Source organism: Oncorhynchus masou, chromosome 6 (assembly GCF_036934945.1).
Source record: "Oncorhynchus masou masou isolate Uvic2021 chromosome 6, UVic_Omas_1.1, whole genome shotgun sequence".
Lineage (NCBI taxonomy): Eukaryota > Metazoa > Chordata > Actinopteri > Salmoniformes > Salmonidae > Oncorhynchus > Oncorhynchus masou.
Window position 1 is genome coordinate 53,815,305 of NC_088217.1, and position 24,866 is coordinate 53,840,170.

General features: G+C 44.9%; 1 protein-coding gene across 2 annotated transcripts in view; it reads right to left on the minus strand.

Moving 5' to 3' along the window:
* LOC135542290 (protein phosphatase 1 regulatory subunit 12B-like) overlaps positions 1-24,457 on the minus strand; it is a 47,586-nt gene extending 23,129 nt beyond the window's left edge. The window contains exon 1 of one of the 2 annotated variants that reach the window (XM_064969151.1): positions 24,070-24,457. In XM_064969151.1, coding sequence (XP_064825223.1) covers positions 24,070-24,177 — 108 coding nt within the window. In that variant the 5' untranslated portion in view covers positions 24,178-24,457. Of the gene's footprint in view, positions 1-7,266; positions 7,317-24,069 lie in introns of those variants that run through there. The other variant, XM_064969152.1, reaches the window with a different exon arrangement.
* Positions 24,458-24,866: the final 409 nt, after the last annotated feature.

Genomic DNA, 24,866 nt, shown 5'->3' on the forward strand with positions numbered 1-24,866 from the left:
CTAGTTTTTGTTTTTCCTAGTTCTGACCTCTTTGCCTGTCCTGACCCTGATCCAGCTCCCTCATTTTCGAGCTGCAGCCTTTGTTCCTCTCGGACCGCTTGAAGACAGTATAACTCATAACGCTGATGTCCAGGAGGGCACTCGCCTGGGCTACGGCGGTGTGGGAGCAACAGTCCACCGTTTCCCTCAGTCTGGCGGAGTTTATGGCGGAGGTACGAAAAGTGTTATATTTTCCATTGTCTGGGAGAGAGCCTGCTCGTAAGCTGCTCCAACTACTTCAAGACTCCTTTAGTGTGGCAGACTCCGCGGTGGATTTTCGCACGTTGACGGCTGAGAGAGCCTGGAACCTTAATGGATTACCGGAAGAGATTACAGACAAGCTTGCAGTCCGGGAGCTTCACATGGACCTCGATTACCTCATCCCCTTGATAGTATGGATCAATGGGCGGCTACAGGAAAGTAAGTGGGAGAAGAGGTCGATTCCCGGTCACATTCACTCGTCCACTGCTCCCACCTCACCCCCGAGGAATCCTGGAAGTTCCCGACGTGCACCTTACTGAAAGAATCGAGGTCACCCGAGTGCCCACAGGAATCCACGAGGGCGGTTGACTCACCTCCCCCAGAGCACATTACGCAGATTGAGCACCAGGAGCTGTCTGTATTGCGGGAATACAGGATATTATATTTCCACCTGTGCATTAAAAAGACCAGGTTCACCAGTAGGTACCCCTCTCCATGCCAACCTTTTGTGGGGTGACCAGGCAAATTAACTCTGGGTGCTCGTTGACTCTGGGCCTGACGAGAGCTTTATCTACGCTACCTTTGTGTCGGAGCTGGGGAATCTCCACTCAATCCCTCTCCATTCCCATGGATGTCAGAATGCTGTTTGGGCACTCTATTGGCAGAGTCACCAGCAATATGGTTCCTATCAACCTACGACTACCAGGAAATTATAGAATCTCCCCATGTCCCCGTGGTTTTGGGGTATTCATGCCTTCAGAAGCACAATCCTCTATTCAACTGGGCTACTGGTTCTATCGTGGGTTGGAGCCCGTTCTGATATGCGCAGCCTGCCCCAGGACGTTTTCCTGCAGGCTTGGGAGAAGTCTTTGACGTCTCCGCCATTCCCGCATAGTACCTTAACCTCTTGGAGGTCTTCAACAAGGCCCGAGCTACGTCCCTCCCTCTGCATCAACCCTATAACTGCACCATTGATCTTCTCCCGGGCACTACACCCACTCTGGGGTGGCTTTATTCTCTGCCGGGTCCGGAAACCAAGGCTATGGAGGAGTACATTGAGGACTCTCTTGCTGCAGGGATTGTTTGTCCATCTGCCTTTCCTGCCGGTGCAGGGTTCTTCTTTGTGGAGAAGGACAATACCCTGCGCCCATAGATTGACTACCGAGGCATTAAAAAACGTTACCGTCTACCACTCATCTCATCGGCTTCAGGGAGCGACAATCTTCTCAAAGTTGGTTCAGATACAGGAAGGAGACGAGTAGAAGACAGCCTTTAACACGGCTATTGGGCACTATGAGTACTTGGTTAAGCCATTCGGACTGACCAACGCTCCCGCTGTCTTCCAAGTCCTGGTCAACGATATGCTCTGGGATATGCTGAACCGGTTCGTGTTTGTCTATGTCGACGACATCCATGTCTTTTCCCATTCAGCTCAAGAGCAGGTCTTCCAAGTCCGACAGGTCTTTCAGCTCCTCTTGGAGAACCAATTTTTCGTTGAAGCGGAGAAGTGTGAATTTCATCACACCACCATCTCCTTCCTAGGATACGATGTCACTGCCGAACATATACAGATGGATCCAGACAAGGTGAAAGCGGTGGTGGATTGGCCTCAACCCACATCCAGAATGAAGCTGCAACGTTTCCTGGGATTTGATAACTTATACCACCACTTCATCCAGGGTTACAGCAGCCTTTCTCCCCCCCTCTCAGCACTCACCTCTCCCAATGTTCATTCACGTGGTCTCCAGCAGCATACCGGGAGTTCTCTGACCTAAAACATCGATTCAGAGATTCACTATAGTCCCCATCTGAATCCATCCAGATCCGTCCTGTCAGTTTGTGGTGGAGGTCGATGCCTCGGATGTCGGCGTGTGGGCCGTCCTGTCCCAGCGTTCTGCCCAGGATGAATAGCCGCGCCCGGCGCTTTTCTCTCCCATCGTCTTACCCCTACCAATAGGAACTATGATGTGGGAAATAGAGAACTCCTTGCCGTCAATATTGTATTGGAGGAGTGGAGGCACTGGTTAGAGTGGGGGGGGGGGCAGAACACCCTTTCTTAGTGTGGACTGACCATAAGAATCTGGAATATCTCCACTCCGCCAAGCGCCTCGACTCTAGGCAGGCACGTTGGGCCCTGTTATTCACCCGGTTCAATTTCACGCTCTCCTACCGCCCTGGGTCCACGAATGTGAAGCCTGATGCACTTGCACATTTGTATAGCCCGCTGCACTCATCTGGGGTATAAAGAGCCTGGTCCATAAGGTGCAGTGTACCCAGCTGGTCCCCGGAGATAACCAGATGTTTGTCCCAGAATCTGCCTGTTCTCCGGTCCTGAAAAGGGCACATTCCTCGAGACTGACCTGCCATCCAGGCAACTCGTGTGTGTGGAATACGCCCCTAACACCCTTCCCTGCTCAGCCAATGGTCTCTCAACCTTCGAGGGCTCCTTGAGATATCACTCTTCCCTGAGCAAGAAGTCAGCATAGTCAGAAGTCTGCCCAGATGTTCATCCACTGCTGTCGCCGTACCTGGAAGAGAGCCCGGGCCACTCTTCTGAAGACCATATCCAGGTATCGGCTACAGATGGATCGCCACCGGACCCCTTTTCCTTGCTATCAGCTTGGGCACAGGGTATGGCTTTAAACTTGGGACCTGCCCCACCGGGTGGAGTCCCGTAAACTTTTCCCATTTCCTCTATAGTTTCCCCATCCCTAAAAATCCTTAGCACCTCTGCTGTTTATCCTCTGTTGCACCATACCCTCAGTAGACTTCCCACTTTTCATGTGAAAACTTCTAGGAGCAACAACAAAGTGTTAGGCCACACAAGCTCACAGAACAGGACCGCTGATTGCTGAAGCGCATATCGTGTAAAAATTGTATGTCCTCGGTTGCAACACTCACTACCGAGTTCCAAAATGCCTCTGGAAGCAATATCAGCACAATAATGGCTCGTTGGGAGCTTCATGAAATAGGTTTCCATTGCCGACTAGCCGCACACAAGCCTAAGATCACCATGCGCAATACCGAGTGTCAGCTGAGGGGCATATAGCTCGTCGCCATTGGACTCTGGAGCAGTGGAAAAGGGTTCTCTGGAGTAATCAATAACGCTTCACCATCTGGCAGTCCGACGGACTAATCTGGGTTTTGCTGATGCCAGGAGAACACTACCTGCCTAATGCATAGTGTCAACTGTAATGTTTGATGGAGGAGGAATGTTTGGGGCTGTTTGTCATGGATCAAGCTAGGCCCCTTAGTTTCAGTGAAGGGACATTTTAACGCTACAGCATACAATGAGATTCTAGATGAATCTGTGCTTCCAAATTTGTGGCAACAATTTGGGGAAGGCCCTTTCCTGTTTCAGCATGACAATGCCCCTGTGCACAAAGCAAGGTCCATACAGAAATGGTTTGTCGAGATCGGTGTGGAATAACTTGACTGGCCTGCACAGAGCCCTGACCTCAACCCCATCGAACACCTTTGGAATGAATTGGAATGCTGACCAGGCCTTATTGGCCAACATCAGTGCCCGACGTCACGAATGCTCTTGTGGCTAACCGGAAGCAAGACCCTGCAGCAATGTTCCAACATCTGGAGAAGAGCCTTCCCAGAGGAGTGGAGGCTGTTAAGGCAGCAAAAGGGGGGGGGGACATTTAAGTATAGAAGTACCTCATTTACATAAGTTTTCGCACCCCTGAGGCAATACTTTGTAGAAGCAGAGCTTACATTTAGTATTTTTGGATAACTAAGAGCTTTGCACATTTGGATTGTACAATATTTGCCCATTTTAATTTATTTTATTTTATTTCAAGCTCTGTCAAATTGGTAGACAATCATTTGGTAGACAACCAGCATTGCTAGACAACCACTTGCAGATCTTGCCATAGATTTTCAAATAGATGTATGTCAAAACTGTATCTCAGACCCTCAGGAACATTCGCTGTTTTCTTGGTAAACATCTCCAGTGTAGATTTGGCATTGTGTTTTAGGTTATTGTCCTGCTGAAAGGTGAATTCATCTCCCAGTGTCTGGTGGAAAGCAGATTGAACCAGGTTTTCCTCTCGGATTTTGCCCGTGCTTAGCTCCATTCTGTTTATTTATTATCCTGAAAACTGCCCAGTCCTTAACAATTGCAAGCATACCCATAGCAGATGCGTCCACCATTATGCTTGAAAATATGGAGAGTTGTACTCAGTAACGTGTTGTGTTGGATTTCCCGCAAACATAGCACTTTGTATTCAGGGGAAAAAGTGAACTGCTTTGCCACATTTTTAGCAGTATTACTTTAGCCATTGTTGCAAACAGGATGCATGTTTTGTAATATTTAAATTCTGTGCGTGATTCTTTCTTTTCACTAAATTGTTTTAGATTAGTATTGTGTAACTACAATGTTGTTGATTCATTCTCAGTTCTCTCATATCACAGCCATAAAAGGTGCACTATGCAGAAATCGCTCTGCCATTTCCTGGTCTCTAAAATCCTTATAGTTAATTAGCCTAATAGCCTAATTTCATATTATGTGACCAAGCAAGTATAGTATAGAGTATCTCAATATATTTTCTATAATCAAAAATATTGTATTTTCAGCTGTTTGAAGCTGGTGTCCAAAACTGAAAGTGAGACACAAAAACAAAACTTATGAATGGGAAGCATAGAAAATAGCGCACATAGAACAGATCTACCACTTCTTAGACATGCTTTCAATGAAAATGACAATCTATAACTAACTTTCTATGTGAATTTGGTCAGGTCTCCCAAAAAGTTGCATATTTCAGTTTTATACTCTGTTTTAAAGTCATCTTTGGCCACATGGTGAAATCCCGGAGCATTTTTCTTCCTCTCCAGCAACTGAGTTAGGAAGGATGCCTGCGTTTTTGTAGTGACTGTATGTATTGATACACCCTCCAAAGTGTACTTAACTTCACCATGCTGAAAGGGATAATCAATGTCTTCTTTTTTAGTTTTTTACCAATAGGTTTTCAATGTAATCCTTTCGAAAACCTGCCTGGTCCATGTGGTTGAATCTGTTTTAAATATACTGCTCAACTTCAGTACCTTACAGATAATTGCATGTGTTGGGTACATAGATTAGGTAGTCATTCAACAATCCTGTTAAACACTATTTTATCACACAGTGTCCATGAAACTTATTGTGACTTGTTAAGCAAATGTTTACTCCTGAACATGTTTAGGCTTGCCATAACAAAGGGCAATATTTATTGACTCAAGACAGTTTTAATTAAATTGTAAACACTTTGGAAAACATAATTCCACTTTGATATTATGGGGTATTGTGTGTAGGCCAGTGACAAAAAAAATCTAAATTTAATACATTTAAATTCAGGCTGTCACAACTTGAGCTGTTGCGGTCATGAAGGCAGTCAAATTCCATGTGTCCGTTTAGTCACTAATTAAGCTTTTCCAAGATCTGATGCTGCTGATGGTCGTTAGTAGTCTACTAAACGTGCTAACTGCCTGGTACTCAGTACTCTATTGTTTCTCTAATCACTCAATACAAATGTAATCAAAAATCGAAAAGAACACTTCATGAGAGCCCGTGAGCTCATGTTGCACAACATTTCTAAAGGCTATGCAAGTGCGTGAGAAAACAGAGTGATGGCCTCTACTAAAAAGAGAATCCAATCAGCTTTCTATAGGCTATGCCTACTATTTTATTTCTCAACTTTCACACTTTCGCACAATGCTTATATTTACAACAGGAGTACAGCCTATATAACTGGCATGAAAATGAACCACGGGGAAAAGCGTCCTCCATTCGCTATTTAAGTGTATAAATGACATGTATTTTTTTCCCCTGTTTCGAGACAGATTCATGAAAATGGTTGATTTTAAATCCAATTTCACAAACATATTATTTAGTATAGATAAGTCTAGATTAAATCAAGAAAAGTCTGATGGGTGACAATTTTAGCCTACTGTATCACTTGTGAATGATGCCCAGCATAAGAAACAATGCTTTTTTTTTGCTACTTTCTCAAATCATAGTTGCACACCTGATGTAGCCTAGCCCATAGACCTATATGTTTTGATAAGGTTTGTATCACAACTAAAGTGGCCAAATAACTTCTTAAAATTAAGCACATGAACCCGCTTTACAAGGGGTGGAGAGCCTAACTGTCATACATAAGCAGCACGTGAGTTTCAAGTTTGGGGAAGATATCTTTCACCATAGAAATGCACCATAGTCATAAAAACATTACATGCAGAATCTCATTTGCCGTCACTATTGATAATGGTGTTTACCCGCTAATGGAACATTTGCGCTTACTGCCATGTGTGCTTTATTGCATAATTAATATTTGTATTTTATCCTGGTGGTTGTATTAATTTGGGATCTATTGCATCCCACAACTGTCCCAGACAATGTTTGGAATATTTATTTCTCGCACAGAATAGGTCAACTTTTGTACTATGGGGGATAATAGATTGACATAGACTAGTGCTTTCGCTGTTCATTAGGCCTACTCATCTTGTTGGCTGATGTAACAGATGTATATGTACTCTCCTTGAGTTGTGTTTTCTCAAAATAAATCACTTCGGCCAGTGGTCCCAGTTGATCATCATTTATTTCTGTTGTTAAATGGGGAAACAGCACGTTAGTTGTGCAGGGCTTAGCGGTATTGATGGCTGTCAATGGCAAAATCCCTTGCATCACATTTTCATACTGGGCGAACAAAATACAAAACAAAATGTAACATGTGTAAATACCTGTTGTTAAATGGGAAACAGCACAGCACGTTAGTTGTGCAGGGCTTAATGGTATTGATGGTTGTCAATGGCAAAATCTGTAGCATGAAGACAACTGTGTAAGCAGTGGCTTATGTGACCATTACATCGGTGTATGCTCGCTAACACACTTATTTACAGCAATCATATGCCAAAGCACATCCCAGAAAGCCCCTCAATCCCTAGCAGGTACCATATACCCACACATGTATAAATCAGTAACGTACAGCAAACTTAATAGAAATATACAAAATAGAAAACAGTATTCACAATGTGACCTACCCTTTGCATCACATTTTCATACTGGGAAGACCTGATGTTCGCCATCTCCCCCTATCTGCAAGTGGGGCCAATCACAACACACCTTATTGTCATCAGAGTTGAACTAACCAATAAGAATGCTTGAACATTAAATACACATTTCTTCAGAGGCAAGTGGAAACATAACCAACCCTGTTACACTGATGAAAAGTAAATGTGGACAGTTCTTCTAATATCTTCAATATGCCTCTCGGAATTGGATAAGGATACACGCAGTTGCGTCCCCGATGTGTCTGTCTTAACTTGTAAATCTTGTCTGCTAAATTAACTAGTGTACCCAAAGCCATTTGGCATAGCCAGTTCAGGCCCTAACATAAAGACAACTCAGAGTATGCTATTCTGTTCTTCTGAAATAGACTGCATTTTCTTCATATCATGCTTCTTTAGACCTGTCTAAAAGTAAAGTAAGAAAGTATTCAGAACCCTTGACTTTTTCCACATTGTTACATTACAGCCTTATCCTGTTTGGGCGCATGAACCGCTTGCGGGACACCTACGACAACATCCAGTGAAATTGCAGAGTACGATGTTCAAAATACAAAAATCGTAATATTAAACATTCAAAATACAAGTGTCATACATCATTGCAAAGCTTAACTTCTTGTTAATCCAACTGCGTTGGCAGATTTCAAAAAGGCGTACGGCGAAAGCATACCATGCGATTATGAGGACAGCGCCCCACACCAAAATACTTTTTCAACCAGCACAGGAGTCACAAAATCACAAATAACGAACAAATAAATCACTTACCTTTAAAGATCTTCCTCTGTTTGCAATCCCAAGGGTCCCAGCTACACAATGAATGGTTGTTTTGTTCGATAAAGTCCTTCTGTATATCCAAAAAAAGTCTGTTTAGTTGATCGGCAATGATCTCTGTAATCCACTCTTTCAACATGCATACAAGCGAATCCACAAAGTTACCAGTAAGGTTCATGCAAACAAGTCAAGTGATGTTTATAATTAATCCTCAGGTACTCTAATATCTAAATAAATTATAATATTTGAGACGCAGAATAGTATGTTCAATAGGGAAGATAAATAACGAAGAGCGCACACCTCATTCACGCACCAACAAGACTACATTTCTAATGAGAGACACCTTGGAGTTTTTCCAACAACTTGATTATTTTTCAAAATACAAGCCTGAAACCCTTTCTAAAGACTGTTGACATATAGTGGAAGCCATAGGAACTGCAATCTGGGTCCTATCTATTTGTATATCCCATAGGCAAGCATTGACTTCCAGCGCTGACAGAGATAGCCATCTCGCTTCTCATTCCTAAGAAACTATGCAGTATTTTATTTTTTTACGTGTTATTTCTTACATTGGTACCCCAGGTAATCTTAGGTTTTATTACATACAGTCGGGAGGAACTATTGGATATAAGAGCAACGTCAACTCACCAACATTACGACCAGGAATACGACTTTCCTGAAGTGGATCCTCTGTTTTGCCTACCACCCAGGACAATGGATCGGATCCCAGCCGGCAAACCAAAACAACGACGCCGTAAAAGGGACAGACAAAGCGGTCTTCTGGTCAGGCTCCGGAGATGGGCACATGGCACACCGCTCCCGAGCATAGTACTCACCAATATCCAGTCTCTTGACAACAAGGAGGATGAAATCCGAGCAAGGGTAGCATTCCAGAGAGACATAAGAGACTAACGTTCTTTGCTTCAAGGAAACATGGCTCAATCGAGACACGCTATCGGAGTCGGTACAGTCAGCGGTGGGGGGTATGCCTTATTATTAACGAGACGTGGTGTGATCATAACATAATACAGGAACTCAAGTCCTTCTGTTCACCTGACTTAGAATTCCTCACCATCAAATGCCGACCGCATTATCTACAAAGAGAATTCTCTTTGATTATAATCACAGCCGCATATATTCCCCCCCAAGCAGACACGTTGATGGCCCTGAACAAGTTTCATTTGACTCTATTGACACAGGAAACCACATATCCCGAGGCTGCATTCATTGTAGCTGGGGATTTTAACTAGGCTAATCCGAAAACAAGACTCCCTAAATTCTATCAGCATATCGATTGTGCAACCAGGGCTGGTAAAACCCTGGATCATTGTTATTCTAACTTCCGCGACGCATATAAGGCCCTCCCCCGCCCTCCTTTCGTAAAAGTTGACCACGACTCCATTTTGTTGCTCCTGCCTATAGACAGAAACTAAAACAGGAAGCTCCCACGCTCAGGTCTGTTCAACGCTGGTCCGACCAATCTGATTCCACGCTTCAAGAATGCGTCGATCACGTGGACTGGGATATGTTCCGCATTGCGTCAAACAACAACATTGACGAATACGCTGATTCGGTGAGCGAGTTTATGAGCAAGTGCAGCGGTGATGTACCCACAGCGTTTATTAAAACCTTCCCCACAAGAAACCGTGGATTGACTGGCAGCATTCGCGTGAAACTGAAAGCGCGAACCACAGCTTTTAATCAGGGCAAGGTGACCGGAAACATGTCCAAATACAAACAGTGTAGCTATTCCCTCCACAATGCAATCAAACTAGCTAACAAACTAGTCAGTATAGAGACAAAATAGAGTCGCAATTCAACGGCTCAGACACGAGAGGTATGTGGCAGGGTCTACAGTCAATCACAGATTGCAAAAAGAAAAACAGCCCCGTTCGGGACCAGGATGTCTTGCTCCCAGACAGACTAAACAACCTCTTTGTTCGCTTTGAGGAGAATACAGTGCCACTGACACGGCCCGCTACCAAAACCTGACTCATCGACTGTAGACTCTCCTTCACTGAAGCCGATGTGAGTAAAACATTTAAACGTGTTAACCCTCGCAAGGCTGCAGGCCCAGACTGCATCCCCAGCCGCGTCCTTAGACATGCACAGACCAGCTGGCTGGTGTGTTTACGGACCTATTCAATCAATCTTTATCCCAGTCTTCTGTTCCCACATGCTTCAAGAGGGCCACCATTGTTCCTGTACCCAAGAAAGCTAAGGTAACTCAGCTAAACGACTACCGCCCCGTAGTGCTTTGAGAGACTAGTCAAGGACCATATCACTTCCACCCTACCTGACACCCTAGACCCACTCCAATTTGCTTACCGCCCCAACAGGTCCACAGACGACGCAATCGCAACCACACACAGCCCTAACCCATCTGCACAAGAGGAAGAGGAATGCCTATGTGAGAATGCTGTTCATCGACTACAGCTCAGCATTTAACACCATAGTACCCTCCAAACTTGGGTCTCGAGCCCGCCCTGTGCAACTGGGTACTGGACTTCCCGACGGGCCACCCCAGGTGGTGAGGGTAGGTAACATCTCCACCCCGCTGATCCTCAACACTGGGGCCCATAACGGTGCGTTCTGAGCCCTCTCCTGTACTCCCTGTTCACCCACGACTGCGTGGCCATGCACGCCGCCAACTCAATCATCAAGTTTGCAGACGACACTACAGTGTTAGGCTTGATTACCAACAATGATGAGACGGCCTACAGGGAGGAGGTGAGGGCCCTCGGAGTGTGGTGTCAGGAAAATAACCTCACACTCAACATCAACAAAACAAAGGAGATGATAGTGGACTTCAGGAAACTGCAGAGGGAGCACCCCCCTATCCACATCGACGGGATAGTAGTGGAGAGCGTAGTTAGTTAAGTTCCCCCAGCATAAACATCACGGACAAACTGAATTGGTCCATCCACACAGACAGCGTGGTGAAGAAGGCGCAGCAGCAGCTCTTCAACCTCAGGAGGCTGAAGAAATTTGGCTTGTCACCAAAAGCACTCACAAACTATTACAGATGCACAATCGATAGCATCCTGTCGGGCTGTATCACCGCCTGGTATGGCAACTGCTCCACCCACAACCGCAAGGCTCTCCAGAGGGTAGTGCGGTCTGCACAACGCATCACCGGGAGTAAAATACCTGCCTTCCAGGACACCTACATCACCCGATGTCACAGGAAGGCCATAAAGATCACCAAGGACAACAACCACCCGAGCCACTGCTTGTTCACCCCGCTATCATCCAGAAGGTGAGGTCAGTAAAGGTGCATCAAAGCAGGGACCGAGAGACTGAAAAACAGCTTCTATCTCAAGGCCATCAGACTGTTATTAAACAGCTACCACTAACACTGAGTGGCTGCTGCCAACATACTGACTGAACTCCAGCCATTAGCCACTTTAAACAATGCCACTTCATATAATGTTTACATACCCTACATTACTAATCTCATGAATATACATCTACTGTATCTTGCCTATGCCGCTTTGTACCATCTCTCATTCATACATTTTTATGTTCATATTCTTTCCTTCCTTTACACTGTGTGTATAACGTAGTTGTTGTGGAATTGTTACGTTAGATTACTTGGTTATCACTGCCTTGTCAGAACCAGAAGCACAAGCATTTCGCTACACTCGCATTAACCTCTTGAATCTATAGAGGCGCTATTTCATTTTTGGATAAAAAAAGTGCCCATTTTAAGAGCAATATTTGGTCACAAAAAGATGCTCAACTATGCATATAATTCTCTGATGTTTCCAAAACTGCAAAGATATTATCTGTGAGTGCCCCAGAACTGATGCTACAGGTGAAACCAAGATGAAACTTCAAACAGGAAATGAGCAGGATTTTTGAGGCTCTGTTTTTCATTGTCTCCTTATATGGCTGTGATTGCGCAAATAATGAGCCTGCCCGATCTATCGTTTCCCCAAGGTGTCTGCAGCATTGTGACGTATTTGTAGGCATATCATTGGAAGATTGACCATAAGAGACCACATTTACCAGGTGTTCGCCCGGTGTCCTGCGCCGAAATTGGTGCGCAAACCTCAGCTGCATGTATTTTTCCATGGGATTCAGAGAAGACAGCAGGCTTCCACGAACAATATATCAATGAAGAGATATGTGAAAAACACCTTGAGTATTGATTCTAAACAGCGTTTGCCGTGTTTCAGTCGATATTATGGAGTTAATTTGGAAAAAAGTTCGCCGTTTTGATGACTGCATTTTCTGTTTTTTTTTGGTACCCAAACGTGATGTACAAAACCGAGCGATTTCTCCTACACAAAGAATCTTTCAGGAAAAACTGAACATTTGCTATGTAACTGAGAGTCTCCTCATTGAAAACATCCGAAGTTCTTCAAAAGGTAAATGATTTTATTTGAATCCTTTTCTGTTTTTTGTGCAAATGTTGCCCGCTAAATGCTACGCTAGCTATCAATACTCTTAAACAAATGCTTGTTTAGCCATGGTTGAAAAGCATATTTTGAAAATCTGAGATGACAGTGTTGTTAACAACAGTCTAAGCTTGAGAGCAAATATATTTATTTCATTTCATTTGCGATTTTCATGAATAGTTAACGTTGCGTTATGCTAATGAGCTTGAGGCTATAAATAGGATCCCGGATCCGGGATTGCTCGAAGCAAGAAGTTAACATCTGCTAACCATGTGACAAATACAATTTGATTTGAAATGGACTGTGACCTCAAAATAAAGAAATTCCGGTTGGATTTCCCTGGGTTTTTGCCTGCCAAATCAGTTCTGTTATACTCAGACATTATTTTAACAGTTTTAGAAACTTCAGAGTGTTTTCTAGCCAATGCTACCAGGTATATGCATATCCTAGCTTCTGGGCCTGAGTAACAGGTAGTTTACTTTGGGCACGTCAGTCATCCAAAATACCAGACAATAACCAGTATGCTAATGAAGTTATTCTAAAATGTATTAAGTTGTTTATTTTCCTCAATATACACACACACTACCCCATAATGACAAAGAAAAAACAGGTTCAGATTTATTTTAAAAATATAAAAAGGAAAAAACTGAAATATCACTTTCACAAATATTCAGACCCTTAACTAAGTACTTTGTTGATGCACCTTTGGCAGCGATTTCTAAAACATTTCTAAAAACCTGTTTTCACTTTCTCATTGTGGAGTATTGTGTGTAGAATAATGAAGGACAAAATGTATTTTATCCCTTTAGAATAAGGCTGTAATGTATCAAAATGTGTAAAAGGTCAAGGGGTCTGGATTGAGGTAAACTGTCATATCCAGGCTGGAGTGTCATGCACTCCACCCCTCCTGCAGTCAGGTGGCACCGGTCCATAACCTGTGTCTCAACTCAATTTGTCTCAACTCAACTTGAGTGGTCAGCAATGTGGTTAAAAACAGTAAGTATTTTGTATTATTGTGGAGTGACACTTAAATACATACCTCGTTCATCTTCCTCGGGACTTTAAATGGCCCCACAAACCACGGACCTAGCTGCCGGGAGGGCAGGCGGAGGGGCAGGTTACGGGTTGAGAAACAGACCCAGTCCCCCGGTGTGAACACCGGGGTCTCACTGCGGTGATGGTCCACGCTGGTTTTCTGGTGACGCGCGGCTCGCTGGAGATGGACACGGCCGGCCTCCCATGTCTCCTCCGCACACTTAAACCAGTCGTCCACCGCAGGAGTCTCGGTCTAACACGGATGCCATGGTGCCAGAACCAGCTGGTACCACAATACACACTGAAAGAGGGAGAGGTTGGTGGAGGAGTGGCGAAGCGAGTCCTGTGCCATCTCGGCCCAGGGCACGAACACTGCCAACTCCCGCGGCCGGTCATGGCAATAGGACCGCAGAAACCTGCCCACATCCTGGTTGACTCGCTCTACCTGCCCGTTACTCTCGGGGTGAAAAAACCTGAGCTAAGGCTGATCGAGACCCCAGACGTTCCATGAACGCCTTCCAAACTCTCGTCGTGAACTGGAGACGCCGATCCGACACTAAATCCTCAGGCACCCCGCAGTGCCGGAAGACGTGTGTAAACAGGGCCTCCGCAGTCTGTAGGGCCGTAGGGAGACCAGGCAGAGGGAGGAGATGACAGGACTTAGAAAAACGATCCACAACGACCAGGATCGTGGTATTTCCCTGTGAGGGAGGAAGATCTGTTAAGAAATTCACTGACAGATGTGACCAAGGTTGTTGTGGAACGGGTAAGGGATGTAACTTACCTCTGGTCAGGTGACTCTGAGCCTTACACTGGGCACACACCGAGCAGGAGGAAACAAACCCTCACATCCTTAGCCAAAGTGGGCCACCAGTACTTCCCAGTCAGACAGCGCACCGTCCGACCGATCCCTGGATGACCAGAGGGAGACGTTGCGGTGGTCAGTCCAGATGAGGAAAGGGTGTTTAGCCCCCTCAAGCCAATGTCTCCACGCTTTCAACACTTCAACCACAGCCAACAACTCCCGGTCCCCCACATCATAGTTACGCTCTGCTGGGCTGAGCTTTTTCGAGAAGAAAGCACAGGGGAGTGCTGTGAGGGCTCCTATCCCAGCCTCGGACATGTCCACCTCCACTATGAATGCCAAAGAGGGATCGGGATTGATCAGCCGACCACTGCAACCTTACTGCTGAATGGGGGGTCCTGTGATGTAATGGGTGCAGCAACCTGGCCATAACCCCAGATAAATATACAGTATTAATTGGCAAACCCTATAAATCGCTGCACCTCATTTACCATGGTGGGAGTCGGCCAATTAAGCACGGCTGCAATGCGGTCACTCTCCATCTCCACCCTTGATGTGGAAATGCGATAACATAGGAAGGAGACGGACTGCTATAAGAACAGGCATTTCTCAGCCTTGACATACAGGTCATGCTCCAACAGTCGTCCAAGTACCTTGCGCACCAAGGACACATTCTCGGCGCGTGTAGCGGAGTAAGTCAGAATGTCAGAAATATACACCACTACACCCTGCCTGTGCAGGTCCCTGAAATTCTCGTCAACAAAGGATTGGGAAACTGATGGAGCATTCATCAACCCGTACGGCATGACAAGGTACTCATAATGCCCTGTGGTGGTACTGAACACTGTTTTCCACTCGACTCCCTTCTGGATACGCACCAGGTTATACGCACTCCTGAGATCCAGTTTTGTGAAGAGGCGCGCCCCATGCATTGACTCAATCACCGTGGCGATAAGAGGTATCAGGTAACTGTACCTCACCGTGATTTGATACCTCTATAGTCAATGCACGAGCATAAACCTCCATCCTTCTTTTTCACAAAAAGTAAAAACTTGAGGAGGCGGGTGAAATAGAGGGCCAAATGTACCCGACGCAGGGATTCAGAGACATTTGTATCCATAACAACCATCTCTGCCTGTGACAGGGGATACAGGTGACTCCTGGGAAGGACAGCGTCTGCCAAATAGGCATATTCTGGGGGGGGGATGTGCACGGTAGAGACCTGGTTTGGACTTTCCACCGTGGTAGCACCAACGGAAACCCCTACACACCTCCCCGAGCACTCTCGCGACCACCCCGTGAGAGCCCTCTGTTGCCAGGAAATAGTGGGGGTATGCAGAGCCAACCAGGAAAGGCCTAGTACCACAGGCAACGCAGGAGATTCAATGAGAAAGAAACTGAGTCTCTCCTCATGATCCCTCTGCATAACAATGGCCAAGGAGATGGTGGCCTCCCTGATTAGCCCGGACAAATACACCAGTTGGGCGAAGGAAATGTTGGCAAATCTGCAGGCCAGCTCATGTCGGATGTCCTCTCGTAGGCTGCATCGATAGTGGTCGATGAGGGCCCTGTCGTTCCAGCCTGCTCCGGCGACCAAGGTCCGGAATTCCAGGGCGAAATCCTGGGCGCTCCTCGTCCCCTGCCTCAAATGGAAGAGCCTTCCCCCAGCGCTCTGCCCTCAGGTGGATGGTCGAAGACGGCCCTGAAGCGACGGTTGAAATCCTCGAAGTGGTCTGGCACCATGTCTCCTTCTCTCCAGATGGCATTTTCCCACTCCAGAGCTCTTCCTGTGAGGCAGGAGACGAGGGCGGCCACTCTCTCCCATCCTGAGGAAGCTGGGTGCACAGTGTCCAGGTAGAGGTCCAGTTGCAACAAGAATCCCTGGCACTGTGCTGCCGTTCCATCATACTCCTTGGGAAGAGAGAGACACATCCCCAGGAATTCTCTCCGGGTGGAGACAACCCCGGTTGTGCTGGTCGAGGCACTGGAGGGACTTCCTGTCTCTCCCAGCAGTCCATGGTCTGGAAAACGCGATCCATCATGGCACCGCCATTTCTGACCCAAGCAACATTGCATAAGATCAACTTCTAGGTGACGTGCACTGTAACCGCTACTGTATCATTAGCTAAAATCATAGGCTTTCCAGCAGTGGATTGTTACTACACCACATTTTTTTAATTGTAGCACTAGCACATTTAGAGACAATTTCCATGTTGCCTTACAGTATTGAAGCACGCTGGCTGACAAAGGATGATGATGTAGTAGTTACAGCCACATATGATGTGGTTTTACCAGATAACCTAAAATGAGTTCAACAGGAAAGTGGGCCTGTCAGGTCGCCAGAAGCTTTTTTTGCACAGATTCCAGCCGGCATCTATTGATTTATTTAGTCACCCTCATTCTGGCCATCCTACAGGGTTATAAACTCTGATAATTCCTACCACCATGGCCCATAGAGGAACACACACACACACACCGGTTTCTCAAACGACTGCCTTGCCTGGTTCAACAACTACTTCTCAGACAGAGTTCAGTGTGTCAAATCAGGGGGCCTGTTGTCCGGACCTCTGGCAGTCTATGGGGGTGCCACGGGGTTCAATCCTCGGACTCTTTTCTCTATATACATCAATGATGTCGCTCTTGCTGCTGGTGACTCTGATCCACCTCTATGCAGACGACACCATTCTGTATAATTCTGGCCCTTCTTTGGACACTGTGTTAACTAACCTCCAAACGAGCTTCAATGCCATACAACACTCTTTCCGTGGCCTCCAACTGCTCTTAAAGACTAGTAAAACTCAATGCATGCTTTTCAACCGTTCGCTGCTGGCACCCGCCCGCCCGACTAGCATCACTCACCTCAAGCTGTTTTTTCCAAGCACAGTCTTGATAAACAATAGTTTTGGCAAGTTTGTTAGGACATTTACTTTGTGCATGACAAGCAATTTTTCCAACAATTTCTTTACCTTGTAAAGAAACTGGAGGAAACAGATACACAAGTATCTATATCCACAGTAAAACGAGTCCTATATCAAAATAACATGAAAGGCTGCTCAACAAGGAAGAAGCCACTGCTCCAAAACCGCCATAAAAAAGTCAGACTACGTTTTGCAACTGCACATGGGGACAAAGATTGTACTTTTTTGAGAAATGTCCTCTGGCCTGATGAAACAAAAATAGAACTGTTTGGCCATAATGTCCATCGTTGTGTGGCGGAAAAAAGGGGAGACTTGCAAGCCGAAGAACACCATCCCAAACGTGAAGCATGAGGGTGTCAGGATCATGTTGTGAGGGTGCTTTGCTGCAGGAGGGACTGGAGCACTTCACAAAATACATGGCATCAGGAAAAGGAAAATGTGGATATATTGAAGCAACATCAGGAAATTAATGCTTGGTCACAAATGGGTCTTCCAAATGGACAATGACACAAAGCATACTTCCAAAGTTGTGGCAAAATGGCTTAAGGACAACAAAGTCAAGGTATTGGAGTGGCCATCACCAAGCCCTGACCTCAAACCTATAGAAAATGGGAGGGCAGAACTGAAAAAGCATCTGCGAGCAAGGAGGCCTACAAACCTGACTCTGTTACACCAGCTCTGTCAGGAGGAATGGGACAAAATTCACCCAACTTATTGTGGGAAGCTTGTGGAAGGCTACCCGAAACATTTGAGCCAAGTTAAACAATTGAAAGGCATTGCTACCAAATACTAATTGAGTGTATGCAATCTTCTGACCCAGTGGGAATGGGATAAAATAAATAAAAGCTGAAATAAATCACTCTCATTTCACATTCTTAAAATAAAGTGGTGATCCTAACTCTCCTAAGACAGGGACTTTTTACTAGGAGTGAATGTCAGGAATTGTGAAAAACTGAGTTTAAATGTACTTGGCCGAGGTGTATGCAATCTTCTGACTTCAACTCCAGCGGGGCAAAAAAGTATTTAGTCAGCCACCAATTGTGCAAGTTCTCCCACAACAAATAGAGAGGCCTGTAATTTTCATCATATGTACACTTCAACTATGACAGACAAAATGAGAAAAAGAAATCCAGAAAATCACATTGTAATATTTGTAATGAATTTATTTGCAAATTATGGTGGAAAATAAGTATTTGGTCAATAACAAAAGTTTCTCAATACTTTGTTATATACCCGTTGTTGGCAATGACAGAGGTCAAACGTTTTCTGTAAGTCTTCACAAGGTTTTCACACTGTTGCTGGTATTTTGCTCCATTCCTCCATACAGATCTCTTCTAGAGCAGTGATGTTTTGTGGCTGTTGCTGGGCAACACGGACTTTCAACTCTCCAAAGATTTTCTATGGGGTTGAGATCTGGAGACTGGCTAGGCCACTCCAGGACCTTGAAATGCTTCTTACGAAGCCACTCCTTCATTGACCGGGCGGTGTGTTTGGGATCATTGTCATGCTGAAAGACCCAGCCACGTTTCATCTTCAATGCCCTTGCTGATGGAAGGAGGTTTTCACTCAAAATCTCACGATACATGGCCCCATTAATTCTTTCCTTTATACGGATCAGTCGTCCTGGTCCCTTTGCAGAAAAACAGCCCCAAAGCATGATATTTCCACCCCCATGCTTCACAGTAGGTATGGTGTTCTTTGGATGCAACTCAGCATTCTTTGTCCTCCAGACACGACGAGTTGAGTTTTTACCTAAAAGTTATATTTTGGTTTCATCTGACCATATGACATTCTCCCAATCTTCTTCTGGATCATCCAAAGGCTCTCTAGCAGACTTCAGATGGGCCCGGACATGTACTGGCTTAAGCAGGGGGACACGTCTGGCACTGCAGGATTTGAGTCACTGGCGGCGTAGTGTGTTACTGATGGTAGGCTTTGTTACTTTGGTCCCAGCTCTCTGCAGGTCATTCACTAGGTCCCCCCGTGTCGTTCTGGGATTTTTGCTCACCGTTCGTGTGATCATTTTGACCCCACGGGGTGAGATCTTGCGTGGAGCCCCAGATTGAGGGAGATTATCAGTGGTGTGGTGTGTTTTCCAGTTCCTAATAATTGCTCCCACAGTTGATTTCTTCAAACCAAGCTGCTTACCTATTGCAGATTCAGTCTTCCCAGCCTGGTGCAGGTCTACAATTTTGTTTCTGGTGTCCTTTGACAGCTCTTTGGTCTTGGCCATAGTGGAGTTTGGAGTGTGACTGTTTGAGGTTGTGGACAGGTGTCTTTTATACTGATAACAAGTTCAAACAGGTGCCATTAATACAGGTAACGAGTGTAGGACAAGAGGCTCTTAAAGAAGGTGTTACAGGTCTGTGAGAGCCAGAAATCTTGCTTATTTGTAGGTGACCAAATACTTATTTTCCACCATAATTTGCAAATAAATTCATAAAAAAATCCTACAATGTGATTTCCTGGATTTTTTCCCCTCATTTTGTCTGTCATAGTTGAAGTGTACCTATGATGAAAATTACAGGCCTCTCATCTTTTTAAGTGGGAGAACTTGCACAATTGGTGGCTGACTAAATACTTTTTTGCCCCACTGTATATGTATATCACACACAAAATAGATTTTTTTGATTGGACACGCTACCTATTGAAGCACAGTGGCTGATGGAGAATGATAATGTAGTTAGTTACAGCCCCATCCATATATGATTTAGTTTCACCGTCCAACGTGAATTGATATCAATTGATACATTTATGATGTAACAAATAGAGTGTAGTCAGTGATCAGCAATTAATGAGTATGTATGCAAATTGCAAGAGTGATTTGGTGCAGTGAACAAATGACTGAATTTGTTTGTGGTATTCAGTCAATTGAGAATGTGCTTAGGGTTTTAAAACAGGAGGAATTTTGATGATCTCTTTTTTTTTGTGTGTGTTTAGAGTTGTCATGTACCACATACTTGTGCATATTGTACCAAAGTGATTGGTACAAAGTAACTTCAAAGTGAATGTGTTTGTTTCCATTTTCCATTATTTGCAGTCCAAGTCATGACCCAAAGACAACATTCTGAACACTCACAGTACTGCCTGGGTCATACTTATTGTATTGTAACGAACCTTGCCAAGGTTGTTACAATTCCTCCTTAAAAAGTTAATCCATATTGGAGCTTTGTTTAGCAGTCCTGCCTATGGGCTTGGAGACCTGGGTATGAGACCCATTACAGGCATTTCTCTACTACCGTTTGCAATAAACTCCACTATACGTCTGCTCCCCTATTTGTTTGAATGTTGCCAGTGGAATCTCCCTCAGCCCTGCTCTGGACCTTACTTGAGTGACCTCAATAAGACCACTGTATTACCAGCCTCTAAAATGACAGAGCGGAGCTGTCAAGATGAGACTTTGTAAAGGACTTTGTGACCCGTTTGCATAAGGATTCTGGTGTTTTTCATTTTAATTTCAAGTGGCCAGGAAAAATCCCCTGGCCCTAGTTATGATCTCGCATGGAAGACTTAGACCTTCACACTGCCCTGCAGCCAAGCATGCGCTTATCATCAGAGGGCATCTTGGGATGAAACTTGAAGCTCACACCAAGTTAGAGAAGGACTGAGGAAACAGCCATATGCATTTAACTGAGAGCCAGAGATAAAACTAAACATATCCAAAAAAGGTCATAACTTTGGCAGTGGCTTAGCTTGGGAATCCTGACGGATATTGCCTGCTGAAGGGTTGGAGGCAGGGTGTACGAGTGTGTTCTTAAAGAGACACTCCTGCAAAAATGGCATTGTTTGAGCTTCTTTTAATAGTGTCCGATGGGGTTCAGGTCACTGACCATGTGGATTGTTTTCAACAGAGCTGAGAAGTGTACTACTGATAGAATAGGAGATGTGTTCCACTGCAGACCGAATCATTCATTCTGTGATATATCCTCAGTCACTCTCCTACAGTATCTGGACCAGGCCCTGACCTCTGTGTTCTCAGGCTGCAGTGGACAGCCTACTTCCATTTTGAAGCCCATGCTGCTTTTCAATGTGACTAGGGAACCATGACGGACCAGCGCTTTGTCAGGCAATTACAAGAGGTCAACCGACAAAGCCAAATAGGTATGCTTTTACGCCATGGCATGCAAGAGTGAAGGCATTTAACATCGATTACTATTGTGCCATCTAGAAATCACGTCAATGGATAAAGTCAACAAAGTAAGATCATGTGCATTTTCTGTTGTTTTTGTGCACTTGCCTATTATTGCTCTCAAGAATAAGAGAGACTTAAATGGACGAGAGCCTCAAGGTCATGCACAGATGTAAGGACTCACTGCATTGTTTAGACAGCTTTATTTTTTTTACTACAGACCAGGCTACCTGTCAGCATTTCTTCCAGCTGGGGACAAACCATTGAACATCAAGTAAAGCCTATCACATGCTTCCCAGTCAAAACAGTTTACGCATATATTATGATTACATTTTTGTTTGTTTTGTACTTCAGCAGGTTACGTTGTTTCTGCTGTTTGCGCACATTTTTTTCTTGAGGCATGTTAAAGTTTGGTAGCCAAAGTCTACGTCCCTTCGTAGATGACCCCTTCGTAGGTGACCCCTTCGTATGTGACCCCTTCGTAGGTTATTGGTCAACAGCCTACTACTCCTAGTAGGAGTAAGAACTATGGACGGGATTCTTCAATTCTTGAATGTTGCCATTCAATGAGAGACGACTAGTTTTCCTGCATTTTGTTCGCCCACTTGGAAAATACTGCAACTAACATCTTAGTTAGATTAAAAATGTGTGACTAAGACCTCGTCGGCAAAAACATCCAAATTAATTGACAGATTTATTGATTTCATTCTATTTTGAAGAACTGTATACCGGCTATGTTTTAGCTAGAGGCCAAAACAGTAACATTGCCGCTTTTATAATTTTTCAGGTGAAAGTCTTAAGGGTCAACGCGAGTCACATACATTCGCTTCACCTAGCCGAGTTCTGCTAGGAGCAAACCAAACCTAGTATGCGGGCGCCTTTAGGCTCTGTAGAGTGTTGGCCAGTCTCTCCACCGATATAGATTAAACTGAATTGTTCAAGGTGGTCTAGGGGATCAGTCCATTGCTTTAGTCTTGGGCCTCGTGTAAAAACATAAAGGTTCCCATCAGACATCAACAAGCTCTCAGTCTGTGTCAACACTGTCAGCTCTCTTTTATTAAAGAGTCTGTGTGTTTGGAGCCATGGTAAGCTCTCATTAAAATAAGGCTTGCTGTTGACCCCCTGAAGCTCTGCTTTGGATCATGGATCCAGCACTGGGAGATGCTGGTGTAATGGAGAGGGCCTGCTCGGAGTCTATCAAGCCTTCCAACACTGACCAACCCAATCAAGAATAACCCCTATAATATTTAACTCATAGGCACTTCATGTAGATTTGGGTATAAACAATATGCTTGTAGCTCCACCTGCTTCTCAAGTAGGCTAGGTGAAAGTACTGCCATATTGATTACACCAATCAAATCCTTCCCTCTGCACACCTGCCCCCAGGCTAGTGGTTGTTTGTGGACCAGGCCAGTCTCCTTCTGTGCTCCCCTCCTGCTCTGTTAGATGCCATGGGGGACTGTCTGCTGACCAGCTCTTCCCAATAGGAAAATGTGAGCTTCTCCCATTGGACCAGCGGAGGGATAGACACTGTGTCTGAGTTCCAATACAAGCCAGCTCTAAGTACTCTAACCATCTTTCCTTCTCTCTCTCTCTCACCCCGTCTTGCTCCCTCATTTATTGTTTGCTGTCTCGCTCTTTTGCTCTCGCTGTCTTGGTCGGTTTTGCTCTCTTTCTCACTCTCACTCGCTCTCTCAAAGTACCAGTGTCACTGCTTGAGTAAACATTTGAGATTAACTTCTTATTACAATTTCTTTTTTATTTTACTGTTTATTTTTCACTGCCTGGCTCATTGTGCAAAAAGGTGCTGCCAGAGTCTTGTCCAGAGTGATATCAGGAGGACCCACTTGAAAGCATGCTTCTCAAAGGGTTTGATATTATTGATCTTGTCAGATATCTATCTTCAATGCCAATCTGAGTTTTATATGTCATTTGCCTCGTTATTTCGAGTTACACAGGACCCCTCTCAGTAAAATTCCGAGGCAACTTTCTGCCTGATGAAAAAAATAGCATAGAGCTGATGATGTCATGGAAACTCCAAACTTATCCAGGACTTATATGACCCATCGTGGGAAGTAAATGTTGAGGCTGTATTGGACATCTCTCTCACAAAGAGAGAGAGCCTCTTTGTGAAAGAGATGATCTTTGAATGCAGCAATGCTGAAAATTAATTTTCCTTTAGTCAAATTTACTCCCACATAAGCCACCTGGCCCAAGAGGGCTCATCACCATCTGCCATTACAATCTGATGATGTCTGCTCATCAAACATTTACATTGGTTTCAATGTGGAGTGAAACATTTATGGTTAAACAAAGAAAGATATTCAAAATAACTAGTTTTTCCTGGATATCTTAAAAGCATAACACCTATAGCAGTGGTTTCCAGCCTTTTTTTGATTACTGTACCAAATGAGTTTGCTGTTCCTGGAGTACCAATGAAGTATCCCCTCCTACATTTTACCAGTAGGCCTATGGTCTCATGAGTCTTCACAAGTACCCCTGTGGCTAGGCCAATGTTGTAGTACCTCTGGTTGGGAACCACTAACCTATGGTATTAGACCTACACACTGTGCTCCTAACAAATGATGGTAGTCAAAAGTCAAGCACTGCATTTTATCTGAGCTTCTGCACATAGCAATGTTTACAAACAGCAGCCTAACAGCATCCTAGGCATTTCCTTGTTATTGCCCATAGAAAAGATAAGTAATCTGCTCTTACTTTGAGGCCTCTGGAAGTCAGCGAGGGTGTAGTGGGAGACGAGTCAGAGAGTGACTTGGTCGTGCGTGGCTGATCCTTTGCGTTGCGGGGGGAGAGAAGAGATGACATCGCCCCAAGCTACTATACACTGCATGGGGTTCAAGTCTGGTCCAGCAGTCTTGTCCACCAGTCCTGTCCAGCGGTCCAGTCCAGCAGTCCAACCAATGTGATTCCAAAAGACTACTGCATAAACAATCCAGTGACACACAGTTAAAATCCCTGTGATGTGAATGGTGGTGAAGGGACAGAACCAGAGTTGTGATCCAAATTGAAGAGTTCTAATGATAGAAAAACAGCGGTGTGATCTCTCTTCAAGTGATGTTCAAGTGATGTTGTGTTATGGTGAGTGAGTAGCAGAAGTGTGATCCACAGATGAGGGCGCTGTGGAGGAAGTAGAGGGTGGGCGGTGCTCTAGAGTGGGTTTCCTCGGGCTCCCCAGACTTTTCACATTTTTGATTTAACCCTAAACTGGCACACCTGCTTGATGATTCGTTGACTAATTAATTCAGGTCTGCCAGTTTAGGGTGGAAACAAAATGTGAAACATCTGGCCGGGCCCGAGGAGAGGGTTGGGGAAACCCTGCTGTTGAATATATGTGGAGGGACACTGCCTGGAACTTGACAGCAGTGCCGCTCATGAGAGCACTCTCTCACTGGACTGTGGTCATTCAACAAAAATGAAAAATTCAAAGCAAAGAACTCTGCTCTCATTCTGCCTGACACTCTCTCTCTCTCTTTTGTTCTGTCTCACAGTTTCTC